At 54.2% G+C, this 17,574-nt stretch overlaps 1 protein-coding gene across 1 annotated transcript in view; it reads left to right on the top strand.

Moving 5' to 3' along the window:
* Positions 1 to 9,225: 9,225 nt before the first annotated feature.
* Positions 9,226 to 17,574, top strand: part of FA2H (fatty acid 2-hydroxylase) — a 56,314-nt gene continuing 47,965 nt past the window's right edge. Inside the window, exon 1 of the mRNA XM_073554957.1 lies at positions 9,226 to 9,522. Coding sequence (XP_073411058.1) covers positions 9,265 to 9,522 — 258 coding nt within the window. The 5' untranslated portion in view covers positions 9,226 to 9,264. The remainder of the gene's footprint in view (positions 9,523 to 17,574) is intronic.

Raw genomic sequence — 17,574 nt, 5'->3', positions numbered from 1 at the left:
CTGCGCTCCTGATTGACAGCTCGGACCACCGGCATGGATGAGTCGGGAGCCGCACCGTGCCGGACTCCGAGAAGAGACCAACATGGGAGAGGCTGGATGGATCCAGAGATCCCAGCAGATTCAGAGCGACGCTTACAGGATCTGCAGCAAGGATCTTGTTAGTGCTGTGCTCCTGCCCTTGGAAACCGGCCAAAAGTGGCTGGAAACCAAGGCGACGAGCTGTAACCTATGAGCGAGAACTTGAGCATTCCCTAGTTTCTCATTTTCACAGCCGCTCTGCATGAAGTCGGACGCGTCCCTTTAATATAGAAGTGATATAAAGTTCTGCAGCGAGCGCAGGCGATCCAGGACCGCGGCCGTCCTGCTGCCGCTCGTCACCGGCTCCAGCTGCTCTGCTTCCTGACAGTGACTGGAAACCTAGTATTCAAAAAGCTGCCCTGATCATGTGCGGACGTCGTTACAGTGTCAGGGGCATTCCTCCCTGATGGCGGGGGCTGCAGATCTGTTCGCCGTCTCTGCGGACCCCTCCTCGTACAGAAATAGTGGAGCGGAGGCGAGGCTGCAGCTCCTGTGCGTGCCCCTTTAAGTGCCCTGAACACTGCAGCCACAGCTCAGGTCACCCTTCTGCTGCCCCCTACTGGAGGGTTCTCTATTGGTCCTCAGGGTCCCTATAGTTATAGTAGTGGGGGGCCCAAAACAGGATCCTAGGAGTCTGCAGGCTCCGTCACTGAGCCCCGGACTAATGTTCTGTATTGTACACACCAAGATGCTGCAGAACCTCTTTTACCATGGGGGAGGGGGGGATTGGATTTTCTTTCACCTCCATATCATGAGAGGTCCTGCGGTGGCTGAGGCGCATATTTAGGAGGTTCTGCAGCGGCCGAGGTTTATAGAGATGCGTACTACACAGTGCAGCTGCTGTAGAAACTTTTAAAGTGACAGTGCCCTCCTTGTGAGTCATGCTCATATCATTGTACCCTGAGTGCAGGCAGCATGACAGGAGCTGCGCTCGTAGTGCGGCCGAGCTGTAATAGACGGAGCGATGCAGTTATTTTGGGTGATACCTTTATATTACATGGTTACAGTTATTGATTTCTCAGGTCCTGTTTCCTCTCACAGGCGACATCTTTCTGTCTGTCCTGCTGGGATCATCGGTCGGCTCAGCGTTACGATTTACGCTCTGCAGGTCCTCGGTTTCCCATCGACTTCTGAGTCTTCATCGCTTTCTCCGTAACGTGTGATACTAGGAAATTCGGCTTCACGTCCTGAGTGAAGATGGGAATGGTGAACATGGCGGCCGTCACAGGACGCGGCGGAGAGTTATCAGCAGAAGATTTATAAGGACGACTCATCCGGCTCGTTTACTGCGACCACGGACACAGAGGAGACCGCGAATCCCAAAGATGTTCGGGCGACAGAAACAAGAGACGGCTCTGAAATAGAAGAAATCAGAACGTGGAATATTACAGTGTGATGGATATTGCCTGCACCAGCAGAAAAGTGAGTGCAGCTCTGGGGTATAATACAGGAGGTAACTCAGGATCAGTAATGTAATGTATGTACACAGTGACTGCACCAGCAGAATAGTGAGTGCAGCTCTGGAGTATAATACAGGATGTATCTCAGGATCAGTAATGTAATGTATGTACACAGTGACTGCACCAGCAGAATAGTGAGTGCAGCTCTGGGGTATAATACAGGAGGTAACTCAGGATCAGTAATGTAATGTATGTACACAGTGACTGCACCAGCAGAATAGTGAGTGCAGCTCTGGAGTATAATACAGGAGGTAACTCAGGATCAGTAATGTAATGTATGTACACAGTGACTGCACCAGCAGAATAGTGAGTGCAGCTCTGGGGTATAATACAGGATGTAACTCAGGATCAGTAATGTATGTACACAGTGACTGCACCAGCAGAATAGTGAGTGCAGCTCTGGGGTATAATACAGGATGTAACTCAGGATCAGTAATGTAATGTATGTACACAGTGACTGCACCAGCAGAATAGTGAGTGCAGCTCTGGGGTATAATACAGGAGGTAACTCAGGATCAGTAATGTAATGTATGTACACAGTGACTGCACCAGCAGAATAGTGAGTGCAGCTCTGGAGTATAATACAGGATGTAACTCAGGATCAGTAATGTAATGTATGTACACAGTGACTGCACCAGCAGAATAGTGAGTGCAGCTCTGGGGTATAATACAGGAGGTAACTCAGGATCAGTAATGTAATGTATGTACACAGTGACTGCACCAGCAGAATAGTGAGTGCAGCTCTGGAGTATAATACAGGAGGTAACTCAGGATCAGTAATGTAATGTATGTACACAGTGACTGCACCAGCAGAATAGTGAGTGCAGCTCTGGGGTATAATACAGGATGTAACTCAGGATCAGTAATGTATGTACACAGTGACTGCACCAGCAGAATAGTGAGTGCAGCTCTGGGGTATAATACAGGATGTAACTCAGGATCAGTAATGTATGTACACAGTGACTGCAGCAGCAGAATAGTGAGTGCAGCTCTGGAGTATAATACAGGAGGTAACTCAGGATCAGTAATGTAATGTATGTACACAGTGACTGCACCAGCAGAATAGTGAGTGCAGCTCTGGAGTATAATACAGGATGTAACTCAGGATCAGAAATGTATGTACACAGTGACTGCACCAGCAGAATAGTGAGTGCAGCTCTGGGGTATAATACAGGATGTAACTCAGGATCAGAAATGTAATGTATGTACACAGTGACTGCACCAGCAGAATAGTGAGTGCAGCTCTGGAGTATAATACAGGATGTAACTCAGGAGCAGTAATGTATGTACACAGTGACTGCACCAGCAGAATAGTGAGTGCAGCTCTGGGGTATAATACAGGAGGTAACTCAGGAGCAGTAATGTATGTACACAGTGACTGCACCAGCAGAATAGTGAGTGCAGCTCTGGGGTATAATACAGGATGTAACTCAGGATCAGTAATGTATGTACACAGTGACTGCACCAGCAGAATAGTGAGTGCAGCTCTGGGGTATAATACAGGATGTAACTCAGGATCAGTAATGTATGTACACAGTGACTGCAGCAGCAGAATAGTGAGTGCAGCTCTGGAGTATAATACAGGATGTAACTCAGGATCAGTAATGTAATGTATGTACACAGTGACTGCACCAGCAGAATAGTGAGTGCAGCTCTGGGGTATAATACAGGATGTAACTCAGGATCAGTAATGTATGTACACAGTGACTGCACCAGCAGAATAGTGAGTGCGGCTCTGGGGTATAATACAGCATGTAACTCAGGATCAGTAATGTAATGTATGTACACAGTGACTGCACCAGCAGAATAGTGAGTGCAGCTCTGGAGTATAATACAGGAGGTAACTCAGGATCAGTAATGTAATGTATGTACACAGTGACTGCACCAGCAGAATAGTGAGTGCAGCTCTGGGGTATAATACAGGAGGTAACTCAGGATCAGTAATGTAATGTATGTACACAGTGACTGCACCAGCAGAATAGTGAGTGCAGCTCTGGAGTACAGTAGATGGTCTCGGTGGCCTCTCACCTGCCCGGGTCGCTCTCTTTCCCGTCTTTGGTGCTTTTCTTTGGCTTTTGCTGGAGAACTTTGATCAGTTGTGTGAGTTGTGTCAGGGACAGTTCCTCGGTCGGTCTCTTCCGGCGTCGGTTCATCAAACATGGTGGAGTCCCCAGAAATGAAAGGCCTCTGTTCTTGGAGGGGACGTGCCGCACCGGCTTGTTCCCATAGTAGGAGGCGTACTGTGAAGAAAGACGGTATTGGGCTTTACTTACACTGAGGGTTTGGGAGTTTCTGCTCCTTGTGCACTCGGCCTTATGAGTGAGAACAAGATGTGAATACGTTTATTTTTGTCCGGTTTCTTCAGTCTTTTCTGCGCAGGATTTCTCATTACCTGCAGTCACAGTCGGGGGGCGGCCGGCGGAGCTTTTTTTTTTTTTTTTTTTTTTATAAATTCTCTGTTTCCAGAGTAACGTACTAGATTTTTTGGTGTAAAGTATCCAAGTACAATCGAGGTCACATCGATTGCCCCCTGCACTTCAATCCACTGCATTTTCGGCGTACTCCGAAAGTTAGAAGATTATATGGTCATGAATTTCCAAAGTAAGTACACCAGCCTCATCAGTCCAGACATCAATATAATAGCCTATGCAGTTTTGTAGTGAATGGAGAATGGATGGACCAGTGTTTGGGCTTTCGCACTGTCGCCCCATTCTGCCAATCAGCGGGGGGGGCCCCAGCGCTTGGACCGCCAGTCATCATCCAGCCTGTAGGTAGGTGATCACGTCTGTCTGTTCCCTGCACCCCTGTTCTCTCTAGCCGCTGCTCGCACTGTGGTGTGGACGGCCTGCGTCCTCCTTCACAGGTATCACAATACAAGCGGCGTACGTTATCTGACCGATCTGAGACCTGATGAGGCTGTTGTACTTCATTACACAGGACAAACCCATGAAATCTGGGTCTTGCATCCCCATGGTGAGTTATTGGGGGGGACGGACCCCTTTGTGCCTCGGCTATAGACCTCCTTTTCCACTATCAGCGTATGTCCCTCTGCCGCACCCCTGTCCCCAGTCGCCCCCCCCACGTCTCGCTGTGTGCACCGCTGTACACCAGGCGTTTACTCACAGGCAGGAACGTGGCCATTCAGCTCCGGAGGGGGGCGGCGTCTGGTCTACGGAGCTGCTGGATGCTGTGGTTATATATGGGAGCCCCCCACCCCCGGGTGCAGGCGGTATCAGGTGTCCGCCGGTGTCACTCTGCCCCGAGATGTGTAATTCTCACCTTACACCGATGACACTGGTGAATTATGCAGCAGGGCGGGTGCAGCACACACCTGTCCCTGAGATCGCCGGAAACGGGGACATCACACGTGACAGGTCTAGATACCGCAGCTTAGTAGGTAGTATCAGAAATGACTCCGCACTGTGTGACAGCGGTAAAAAGCTCTGCGCTGTGTGATCGCGGTATAAACTCCGCACTGTGTGACAGCGGTGGAGGCTCCGCGCCGTGTGACCGCGGTATAAGCTTCGTGCCGTGTGACCACGGTATAAGCTCCGCGCCGTGTGACCTCGCTATAAGCTCCGCGCCGTGTGACCTCGCTATAAGCTCCGCGCTGTGTGACCTCGCTATAAGCTCCGCGCAGTGTGCCCGCGGTATAAGCTCCGCGCTGTGTGCCCGCGGTATAAGCTCCGCGCTGTGTGCCCGCGGTATAAGCTCCGCGCTGTGTGCCCGCGGTATAAGCTCCGCGCTGTGTGCCCGCGGTATAAGCTCCGCGCTGTGTGACCTCGCTATAAGCTCCGCGCAGTGTGCCCGCGGTATAAGCTCCGCGCAGTGTGCCCGCGGTATAAGCTCCGCGCTGTGTGCCCGCGGTATAAGCTCCGCGCAGTGTGCCCGCGGTATAAGCTCCGCGCAGTGTGCCCGCGGTATAAGCTCCGCGCAGTGTGCCCGCGGTATAAGCTCCGCGCCGTGTGCCCGCGGTATAAGCTCCGCGCCGTGTGCCCGCGGTATAAGCTCCGCGCCGTGTGCCCGCGGTATAAGCTCCGCGCCGTGTGCCCGCGGTATAAGCTCCGCGCCGTGTGCCCGCGGTATAAGCTCCGCGCCGTGTGCCCGCGGTATAAGCTCCGCGCCGTGTGACCGCGGTATAAGCTCCACACTGTGTGACCGCGGTGGAGGCTCCACGATGTGTGACCGCGGTATAAGCTCCGTGCAATGTGACCGCGGTATAAGCTCCGCGCAGTGAGACTGCGGTATAAGCTCCGCGCAGTGTGACTGCGGTATAAGCTTCGTGCCGTGTGACCTCGCTATAAGCTCCGCGTGACCTCGCTATAAGCTCCGCGCCGTGTGACCTCGCTATAAGCTCCGCGCCGTGTGACCTCGCTATAAGCTCCGCGCAGTGTGCCCGCGGTATAAGCTCCGCGCTGTGTGCCCGCGGTATAAGCTCCGCGCTGTGTGCCCGCGGTATAAGCTCCGCGCTGTGTGACCGCGGTATAAGCTCCGCGCTGTGTGACCGCGGTATAAGCTCCGCGCTGTGTGACCGCGGTATAAGCTCCGCGCTGTGTGACCGCGGTATAAGCTCCGCGCAGTGAGACTGCGGTATAAGCTCCGCGCAGTGTGACTGCGGTATAAGCTCTGTGCCGTGTGACTGCGGTATAAGCTCTGTGCCGTGTGACTGCGGTAGAGGCTCCACGATGTGTGACCGTGGTATAAGCTCCGTGCCGTGTGACTGCGATATAAGCTCCGCGCCGTGTGCCTGCGGTATAAGCTCGGTGCAGTGTGACCGCGGTATAAGCTCCGCGCCGTGTGACCGCGGTATAAGCTCCGCGCCGTGTGACCGCGGTATAAGCTCCGCGCCGTGTGACTGCGGTATAAGCTCGGCGCCGTGTGACTGCGGTATAAGCTCGGCGCCGTGTGCCTGCGGTATAAGCTCGGTGCAGTGTGCCCATGGTATAAGCTCCGCGCAGTCTGACCGCGGTATAAGCTCTGCGCCGTGTGCCTGCGGTATAAGCTCCGCGCCGTGTGACTGCGGTATAAGCTCTGTGCAGTGTGACTGCGGTATAAGCTCCGTGCCGTGTGACTGCGGTATAAGCTCCGTGCCGTGTGACTGCGGTATAAGCTCCGTGCCGTGTGACTGCGGTGGAGGCTCCATGATGTGTGACTGCAGTGGAGGCTCCACGATGTGTGACTGCGGTATAAGCTCCGTGCCGTGTGACTGCGGTGGAGGCTTCACGATGTGTGACCGCGGTATAAGCTCCGCACCGTGTGACTGCGGTGGAGGCTCCACGATGTGTGACTGCGGTATAAGCTCCGCGCCGTGTGCCTGCGGTATAAGCTCTGTGCCGTGTGACTGCGGTGGAGGCTTCACGATGTGTGACCGCGGTATAAGCTCCGTGCCGTGTGACTGCGGTATAAGCTCCGCACCGTGTGACTGCGGTGGAGGCTCCACGATGTGTGACCGCGGTATAAGCTCCGCGCAGTCTGACTGCGGTATAAGCTCCGCGCCGTGTGCCTGCGGTATAAGCTCCGCGCCGTGTGACTGCGGTGGAGGCTTCACGATGTGTGACCGCGGTATAAGCTCCGCACCGTGTGACTGCGGTGGAGGCTCCACGATGTGTGACCGCGGTATAAGCTCCGCGCCGTGTGACTGCGGTATAATCTCTGTGCCGTGTGACTGCGGTGGAGGCTTCACGATGTGTGACCGTGGTATAAGCTCCGCGCCGTGTGACCGCGGTATAAGCTCCGCGCCGTGTGCCTGCGGTATAAGCTCCGCGCCGTGTGCCTGCGGTAAAAGCTCCGCGATGTGTGAACGCGGTATAAGCTCCGCGCCGTGTGCCTGCGGTATAAGCTCCGCGCCGTGTGACTGCGGTATAAGCTCCGCACTGTGTGTCAGCGGTGGAGGCTTCACGATGTGTGACCGCGGTATAAGCTCCGCGCCGTGTGACTGCGGTATAAGCTCCGCGGTGTGACTGCGCTGTGTGACTGCGGTATAAGCTCCGCGCAGTGTGACCGCGCTGTGTGACCGCGGTATAAGCTCCGCGCCGTGTGACTGCGGTATAAGCTCTGCGCTGTGTGACCGCGCTGTGTGACGGCGGTATAAGCTCTGCGCTGTGTGACCGCGCTGTAAGCTCTGTGCCGTGTGACTGCGGTATAAGCTCTGCTCTGTGTGACCGTGCTGTGTGACGGCGGTATAAGCTCCGCGCCGTGTGACTGCGGTATAAGCTCTGCGCTGTGTGACCGCGCTGTAAGCTCTGTGCCGTGTGACTGTGGTAAAAGTGTCGTTGATCAAAACTGTAGAGTAAAACTGCAGTGTAAATCATGAGGGACAGATGGCCTCTGGGGCTGGTGACATTACATCTTCATGTGATGTCTATATGGAAAGTAGGATTAATCATCTGGCATCTTATAGTCCAGAAATTCCAATAATCCAGATGATTTAACCCCGCAGGAGCCGACTCGCAATCCATTTGTGCTGTCTCATATCGTCTGATAATCTGGAACATCTGATAATCAGGACTTTCTCTGCCTGTGCTGCAGACGACCACTGCTCCCCAGGAGGAGCCGCACTTAGGGGAAGGTCACAGCCCACGGGGTCCGGAGAATGGCCGCCTTGTGGGGCTGCGGGAAGATCAGCAGCGGCCCCAGACAATAGACCCCAGTAAAGGTGCCCCCCGCATCCTGAGCGCCAGCTGCGACCGGCAGACATGCCCCATTGTCCTCACACAACACTGGGCCGAGTGTCTCCCACCACATCCATCTCTGCTGCTCCGTAGTGGGGGCCGCAGGGCCAGGAGCCGGCACCGGGGGGCACCGCAGACCCCAGAGACGAGGCCGAGCGCGCTGCTTGCTGTCAGTGAATGGGAACGCTCTCATCCTCTGACCGCAGCCGCCGGTCACTGACTGAGCCGTGTTCACACCTCGCAGAAACGCGCCGGGGTTTATGAAGAACATTAGCGGATGTGATCTCAGGAAAACTTTGGGGCTCTGCTGCTTCTTCTTCCCTCCTGGCTTCTATGGGGGACACAAACTTTTCTGTCCCCCCCTTCAAAAAAAGAGACCCCTCATATAACTGAACGCCTGCTGTTCCCTCTGTTCTCCACTAGGTGGCTGGGCGGCAGATAGAGCGCTGATACATTGTCACGGCTCCTCCAGCTGTGGAAGCACCACAAGTCTGAGGTTTCCTCTAGGAATGGATGCTTGCCAGTCCCGGCTCTTTTAGGGTCACTTTTCTTGGTGAACATTCCTATGACAGGGTGGGGGGGCTCGGTCTCTTTGGCCCCTTGAAACTGGATCCAATAGAGAGGTGAGATTTGTAAGACAGCGCCCCCTGTGGGGAACCATCCACCGTCGCCCTCTAACCTTTTAGTGACTTTATAGATTTTTGTAAATTTGTAACAGGGAAGGAAAATCCTAACTACAAACCCCAGCAGGCTGTGAGAGCGGCAGGCTGGGGGCAGCACCTCGCTGCCTTCGCCCTGTATCTACAGTGTGTTGTTGGTGGCCCCTGGCACTCGGCGCCCCCCCCAGTTACAGAGGATCCCACCAGGGTCTTATTCTAGGCAGCTGCAGTACGCTCCGCGGCCTCCAGAGGGCGGTGCTGAGCCGGGCGCGCTGTCCTCAGCCACCTCATTATGCATTCCGCGTGGCCCCGCCCCTCGCTGAATATTCAGTGGATGCAGATGAGGCTGCGCGGGGTTGGCCGGCGGCGCGGGCTGCCGGCCACTCTGCACGGTCTATGGCTGGGCGCCGGGTGACAGCCGCCGAGCTGCGGGACAGGTGCTCCGCGGGCGCCTGCTGGCTCCTCCGGGGGAGCAGCGTCTACGATGTCTCCAGCTTCGTCAAGCTCCATCCCGGGGGAGAGCGGCTGCTGCAGGACCGAGCCGGCACCGACATCCGGCGGGAGCTGGACGGACCCCCGCACCGGCACTCCGACAACGCGCTGCGCTGGCTGCAGCAGTACTATGTGGGGGAGATGGAGGAGCCGGTACCGCAGGTGAGAGACGCCCGTGTGGACGGAGGCGTGCGCCAGTGTACAAGCATCTATACACCTGTACGGTGGGAGGGGGCCACTATATACACCTGTATGTGGGGAGGGGGCCACTATATACACCTGTACGGTGGGGAGGGGGCCACTATATACACCTGTACGGTGGGGAGGGGGCCACTATATACACCTGTACGGTGGGGAGGGGGCCACTATATACACCTGTACGGTGGGGAGGGGGCCACTATATACACCTGTACGGTGGGGAGGGGGCCACTATATACACCTGTACGGTGGGGAGGGGGCCACTATATACACCTGTACGGTGGGGAGGGGGCCACTATATACACCTGTACGGTGGGAGGGGGCCACTATATACACCTGTATGTGGGGAGGGGGCCACTATATACACCTGTACGGTGGGGAGGGGGCCACTATATACACCTGTACGGTGGGGAGGGGGCCACTATATACACCTGTACGGTGGGGAGGGGGCCACTATATACACCTGTACGGTGGGGAGGGGGCCACTATATACACCTGTACGGTGGGGAGGGGGCCACTATATACACCTGTACGGTGGGGAGGGGGCCACTATATACACCTGTACGGTGGGGAGGGGGCCACTATATACACCTGTACGGTGGGGAGGGGGCCACTATATACACCTGTACGGTGGGGAGGGGGCCACTATATACACCTGTACGGTGGGGAGGGGGCCACTATATACACCTGTACGGTGGGAGGGGGCCACTATATACACCTGTATGTGGGGAGGGGGCCACTATATACACCTGTACGGTGGGGAGGGGGCCACTATATACACCTGTACGGTGGGGAGGGGGCCACTATATACACCTGTACGGTGGGGAGGGGGCCACTATATACACCTGTACGGTGGGGAGGGGGCCACTATATACACCTGTACGGTGGGGAGGGGGCCACTATATACACCTGTACGGTGGGGAGGGGGCCACTATATACACCTGTACGGTGGGGAGGGGGCCACTATATACACCTGTACGGTGGGGAGGGGGCCACTATATACACCTGTACGGTGGGGAGGGGGCCACTATATACACCTGTACGGTGGGGAGGGGGCCACTATATACACCTGTACGGTGGGGAGGGGGCCACTATATACACCTGTACGGTGGGGAGGGGGCCACTATATACACCTGTACGGTGGGGAGGGGGCCACTATATACACCTGTACGGTGGGGAGGGGGCCACTATATACACCTGTACGGTGGGGAGGGGGCCACTATATACACCTGTACGGTGGGGAGGGGGCCACTATATACACCTGTACGGTGGGGAGGGGGCCACTATATACACCTGTACGGTGGGGAGGGGGCCACTATATACACCTGTACGGTGGGGAGGGGGCCACTATATACACCTGTACGGTGGGGAGGGGGCCACTATATACACCTGTACGGTGGGGAGGGGGCCACTATATACACCTGTACGGTGGGGAGGGGGCCACTATATACACCTGTACGGTGGGGAGGGGGCCACTATATACACCTGTACGGTGGGGAGGGGGCCACTATATACACCTGTACGGTGGGGAGGGGGCCACTATATACACCTGTACGGTGGGGAGGGGGCCACTATATACACCTGTATGTGGGGAGGGGGCCACTATATACACCTGTATGTGGGGAGGGGGCCACGTATATATGAGTACGCCTGTACACACCTGTATATGGGGGGAGGGGACCTGTGCATATGTACACACCTGTATATGGGGAGGGGGACCTGTGTACATGTGTATTACACCTGTATATGGCGGCCGCTCCTCACCTGCCGTCAGTCAGTTCCTAGTGATGTCTATGGAACTGCTTCTTTGCTCTTTGGGTCCTCTGGGCTCCTGCCAGGAGTGTTTGTGGTGGACTTGTACATGCGTCCTCTGTGGGGGGGGCTCGGGCATCTGTCCTGTGTGGTGGACTTGTACATGCGTCCTCTGTGGGGGGGGCTCGGGCATCTGTCCTGTGTGGTGGACTTGTACATGCGTCCTCTGTGGGGGGGGCTCGGGCATCTGTCCTGTGTGGTGGACTTGTACATGCGTCCTCTGTGGGGGGCTCGGGCATCTGTCCTGTGTGGTGGACTTGTATATGCGTCCTCTGTGGGGGGGCTCGGGCATCTGTCCTGTGTGGTGGACTTGTATATGCGTCCTCTGTGGGGGGCTCGGACATCTGTCCTCTGTGGGGGTTTGTATAGCCGTCATCACGAGATGAGTAGTTGTAGTTTTGTTGGTGACAGGTGTGTCCCCGTGTGTTGGGCACTGGCTCACCTGCCGCCCATAGGGTGTAACTGGCAGTGCCCAGATCATTATGCTCCTGTACCCAGCCCTCAACTTGATGTATCGTGTATCTTGATGTACTGTGTATCCTCCTGTGTTCTGAGAGTTCACAGCTGATCTTCATTTGTGGGGGAACAGAATCTCATACTGTAGATGGCTTCAGGGAGATACTGGGGGTTATTACCTAGGAGGGCTCCAGGATGGGATACTGGGGGTTATTACCTAGGAGGGCTCCAGGATGGGATACTGGGGGTTATTACCTAGGAGGGCTCCAGGATGGGATACTGGGGGTTATTACCTAGGAGGGCTCCAGGATGGGATACTGGGGGTTATTACCTAGGAGGGCTCCAGGATGGGATACTGGGGGTTATTACCTAGGAGGGCTCCAGGATGGGATACTGGGGGTTTATTACCTAGGAGGGCTCCAGGATGGGATACTGGGGGTTTATTACCTAGGAGGGCTCCAGGATGGGATACTGGGGGTTTATTACCTAGGAGGGCTCCAGGATGGGATACTGGGGGTTTATTACCTAGGAGGGCTCCAGGATGGGATACTGGGGGTTTATTACCTAGGAGGGCTCCAGGATGGGATACTGGGGGTTTATTACCTAGGAGGGCTCCAGGATGGGATACTGGGGGTTTATTACCTAGGAGGGCTCCAGGATGGGATACTGGGGGTTTATTACCTAGGAGGGCTCCAGGATGGGATACTGGGGGTTATAACCTAGGAGGGCTCCAGGATGGGATACTGGGGGGTTTATTACCTAGGAGGGCTCTAGGATGGGATACTGGGGGTTATTACCTAGGAGGACTCCATGATGGGATACTGGGGGTTATAACCTAGGAGGGCTCCAGGATGGGATACTGGGGGTTATTACCTAGGAGGACTCCATGATGGGATACTGGGGGGTTATTACTCAGGAGGGCTCCAAGATGGGATACTGGGGGGTTTATTACCTAGGAGGGCTCCAGGATGGGATCTGAGGATATTACTCAGGAGTGCTCCAGGATGGGATACTGGGGGTTATTACCTAGGAAGGCTCCAGGATGGGATACTGGGGGTTATTACCTAGGAGGGCTCCAGGATGGGATACTGGGGATTATTACTCAGGAGGCCTCCAGGATGGGATACTGAGGGTTATTACTCAGGAGGGCTCCAGGATGGGATACTGGGGGTTATAACCTAGGAGGGCTCCAGGATGGGATACTGAGGGTTATTACCTAGGAGGACTCCATGATGGGATACTGGGGGTTATAACCTAGGAGGACTCCAGGATGGGATACTGGGGGGTTTATTACCTAGGAGGGCTCCAGGATGGGATATTGGGGGTTATTACCTAGGAGGACTCCATGATGGGATACTGGGGGGTTATTACTCAGGAGGGCTCCAAGATGGGATACTGGGGGGTTTATTACCTAGGAGGGCTCCAGGATGGGATCTGAGGATATTACTCAGGAGTGCTCCAGGATGGGATACTGGGGGTTATTACCTAGGAGGGCTCCAGGATGGGATACTGGGGGTTATTACTGAGGAGGGCTCCAGGATGGGATACTGGGGATTATTACTCAGGAGGCCTCCAGGATGGGATACTGAGGGTTATTACTCAGGAGGGCTCCAGGATGGGATACTGGGGGTTATTACTCAGGAGGGCTCCAGGATGGGATACTGGGGGTTATTACTCAGGAGGGCTCCAGGATGGGATACTGGGGGTTATTACTCAGGAGGCCTCCAGGATGGGATACTGGGGGTTATTACTCAGGAGGCCTCCAGGATGGGATACTGGGGGTTATTACTCCGGAGGCCTCCAGGATGGGATACTGGGGGTTATTACTCAGGTGGGTTCCATGATGGGATACTGGGGGTTATAACCTAGGAGGGCTCCAGGATGGGATACTGGGGGTTATTACCTAGGAGGGCTCCAGGATGGGATACTGGGGGTTATAACCTAGGAGGGCTCCAGGATGGGATACTGAGGGTTATTACCTAGGAGGACTCCATGATGGGATACTGGGGGTTATAACCTAGGAAGGCTCCAGGATGGGATACTGGGGGGTTTATTACCTAGGAGGGCTCCAGGATGGGATACTGGGGGTTATAACCTAGGAGGGCTCCAGGATGGGATACTGGGGGTTATTACCTAGGAGGGCTCCAGGATGGGATACTGGGGGTTATTACCTAGGAGGCCTCCAGGATGGGATACTGGGGGTTATTACCTAGGAGGACTCCATGATGGGATACTGGGGGTTATTACTCAGGAGGGCTCCAAGATGGGATAATGGGGGTTATTACTCAGGCCTCCAGGATGGGATACTGGGGGTTATTACTCAGGCCTCCAGGATGGGATACTGGGGGTTATTACTCAGGAGGGCTCCAGGATGGGATACTGGGGGTTATTACTCAGGAGGCCTCCAGGATGGGATACTGGGGGTTATTACCTAGGAGGACTCCATGATGGGATACTGGGGGTTATTACCTAGGAGGCCTCCATGATGGGATACTGGGGGTTATTACCTAGGAGGCCTCGAGGATGGAATACTGGGGGTTATTACCTAGGAGGCCTCCAGGATGGAATACTGGGGGTTATTACCTAGGAGGCCTCCAGGATGGGATACTGGGGGTTATTACTCAGGAGGCCTCTAGGATGGGATACTGGGGGTTATTACTCAGGAGGGCTTCAGGATGGGATACTGGGCGTTATTACTCAGGAGGGCTTCAGGATGGGATACTGGGGGTTATTACTCAGGAGGGCTTCAGGATGGGATACTGGGGGTTATTACTCAGGAGGGCTTCAGGATGGGATACTGGGGGTTATTACTCAGGAGGGCTTCAGGATGGGATACTGGGGGTTATTACTCAGGAGGGCTTCAGGATGGGATACTGGGCGTTATTACTCAGGAGGGCTTCAGGATGGGATACTGGGGGTTATTACTCAGGAGGGCTTCAGGATGGGATACTGGGGGTTATTACTCAGGAGGGCTTCAGGATGGGATACTGGGGGTTATTACTCAGGAGGGCTCCAGGATGGGATACTGGGGGTTATTACTCAGGAGGGCTTCAGGATGGGATACTGGGGGTTACCCAGGAGGGCTTCAGGATGGGATACTGGGGGTTATTACTCAGGAGGACTCCAGGATGGGATACTGGGGGTTATTACTCAGGAGGGCTTCAGGATGGGATACTGGGGGTTATTACTCAGGAGGGCTTCAGGATACAGTGCTGGGGGAGGGTAAGCCTCGTGAGGATGGGACATGTGGAGTGTGGGGGAACAGTTAGGTCTTATTCGCATGTCTGGTTTTTCCATGTACGAGATGAATGGACCAATTCTTCTGATCAGTTTTCTCTGAGTGTCGTCCATTGTTTCCCCACCTTCTCTTTTCTAAGGCTACGTGCACACATTGTGGATTTGGCTGTGGATTTTTCTGCCGGATTTGGCTGAATCCGCAGGTAAAATGACCTGCGGATTTAGTGCAGATTTCCTGTGGATTTTCTGCAGATTTCGCCTGCGTGTTTACCCCTGCGGATTCCTATAATGGAAGAGGTGTAAAAACGCTGCGGATTCCGTACAAAGAATTGACATGCTGCGGAAAATAAACCACAGCAAATCTGCTCAGAATTTTCCGCAGCATGTGCACAGCGGATTTGGTTTTCCATAGGGTTACATGGTACAGTACACCGCATGGAAAACTGCTGTGGATCCGCAGGGCCAAATCCACAACGTGTGCACACAGCCTTACAGTCTGTAAAAGTCGCCTTTCATCTGAGTGCAGTTCGGTTTTCTCCCTGGCCATCGCCTGGCATCACTGACTATAGGATCGGACCTGTGCGCGGCCCCATAGACTATCACAGGGACGAGAGCAAGCCATGAAAAACACGGATATCACTCGTAGAAGAGAATCCGATGTCTGAGCGATCCCTTCGGCCTCATTCACTCCTCCGATTTCCGCGCATGAATGCGATCTGTGGTGGTCATGGATCGCTCTTGCACCTGTGATATATTCTATGGGGCCGCGCACAGGCCTGATTCTTTGTAGTTGGATCCTGCGATCTGCGGAAGATATCGGAGACTTGTCTGACTTTTATCCGAGGGTCGGATCACACTCGGCCGTATAAGTCTATGGGGCCGTGGACAACATCGGACTGCACTCAGATGACATCTGAGTTATGTCTGATCTTCACGGACTGTCAAAATAGAGAAAGTGTTTGTTTTTTTTCCCTCCATGTACGAAAAAAACGGATGACGCTCAGACGGCACATCAATAATAATTCGACCATTTTTCTTGGATGTGGAGAAACAATGGTAATAGAGGTGAAAGTGCTGGGTGCGGCTGTGGAGGACGGGGGCAGGCAAGTCACCTGGGTGTAGCCATGTCAGTGACAAATGTACCTGCACATGATATACGGGCGAGAGATCGCCGCTGTCACCGCCCGTCTAGAGCCTCGTTCAGACAGCAGCTGAATGAGGCCTGAGACAGATTGTCAGCTCTGCTGTCGGGGAGGTGGCGGTGGATCTGTATCGTGGGTCGCTTTGGCATCAGAAGCCGATTTCATTGATGCATTTTTTGGATTTTGCAGATTTTCAGCGTTTTCCACATTCTTTCCGCCGTGTCGCCGGTTTTCCCTGTTTCTCTGGTTCCCTCTTGATTCTTGCTCTATAGGACAAAGGTTGTCGCTGAGTGATCAGGTCACGGCAGTGCAAAGCCGAGGCAGCGCTACCCCGCCATAGATACGTGTTATGTAAAGGGACAAAGGAGAGGATTAGATACACGGCTCAGCAGTCAGTACCACACAGTTGAGGATTAGATACACGGCTCAGCAGTCAGTACCACACAGAGAGGATTAGATATAGGGCTCAGCAGTCAGTATCACACAGGAGAGGATTAGATACACGGCTCAGCAGTCAGTATCACACAGGAGAGGATTAGATACACGGCTCAGCAGTCAGTATCACACAGGAGAGGATTAGATACACGGCTCAGCAGACTGTATCACAGGAGAGGATTAGATACACGGCTCAGCAGTCAGTATCACACAGGAGAGGATTAGATACACGGCTCAGCAGTCAGTACCACACAGAGAGGATTAGATACAGGGCTCAGCAGTCAGTATCACACAGGAGAGGATTAGATACATGGCTCAGCAGTCAGTATCACACAGGATAGGATTAGATACATGGCTCAGCAGTCAGTATCACACAGGATAGGATTAGATATAGGATTAGATACACGGCTCAGCAGTCAGTATCACACAGGAGAGGATTAGATACACGGCTCAGCAGTCAGTATCACACAAGAGAGGATTAGATACACGGCTCAGCAGTCAGTATCACACAGGAGAGGATTAGATACACGGCTCAGCAGTCAGTATCACACAGGAGAGGATTAGATACCCGGCTCAGCAGTCAGTATCACACAGGAGAGGATTAGATACACGGCTCAGCAGTCAGTACCACACAGAGAGGATTAGATACACGGCTCAGCAGTCAGTATCACACAGGAGAGGATTAGATACCCGGCTCAGCAGTCAGTATCACATAGGAGAGTATTAGATACACGGCTCAGCAGACAGTATCACACAGGATAGGATTAGATACACGGCTCAGCAGTCAGTATCACACAGGATAGGATTAGATACAGGGCTCAGCAGTCAGTATCACACAGGATAGGATTAGATACACAGCTCAGCAGTCAGTATCACACAGGACAGGATTAGATACACGGCTCAGCAGTCAGTATCACACAGGATGGGATTAGAT

This window comes from Dendrobates tinctorius, unplaced genomic scaffold, assembly GCF_039654945.1.
Source record: "Dendrobates tinctorius isolate UK_male_01 unplaced genomic scaffold, ASM3965494v1 ptg000214l, whole genome shotgun sequence".
Classification (NCBI taxonomy): domain Eukaryota; kingdom Metazoa; phylum Chordata; class Amphibia; order Anura; family Dendrobatidae; genus Dendrobates; species Dendrobates tinctorius.
Note: the sequence above shows the minus strand (reverse complement) of the source record. Positions and strands in the feature narration are given on the sequence as shown.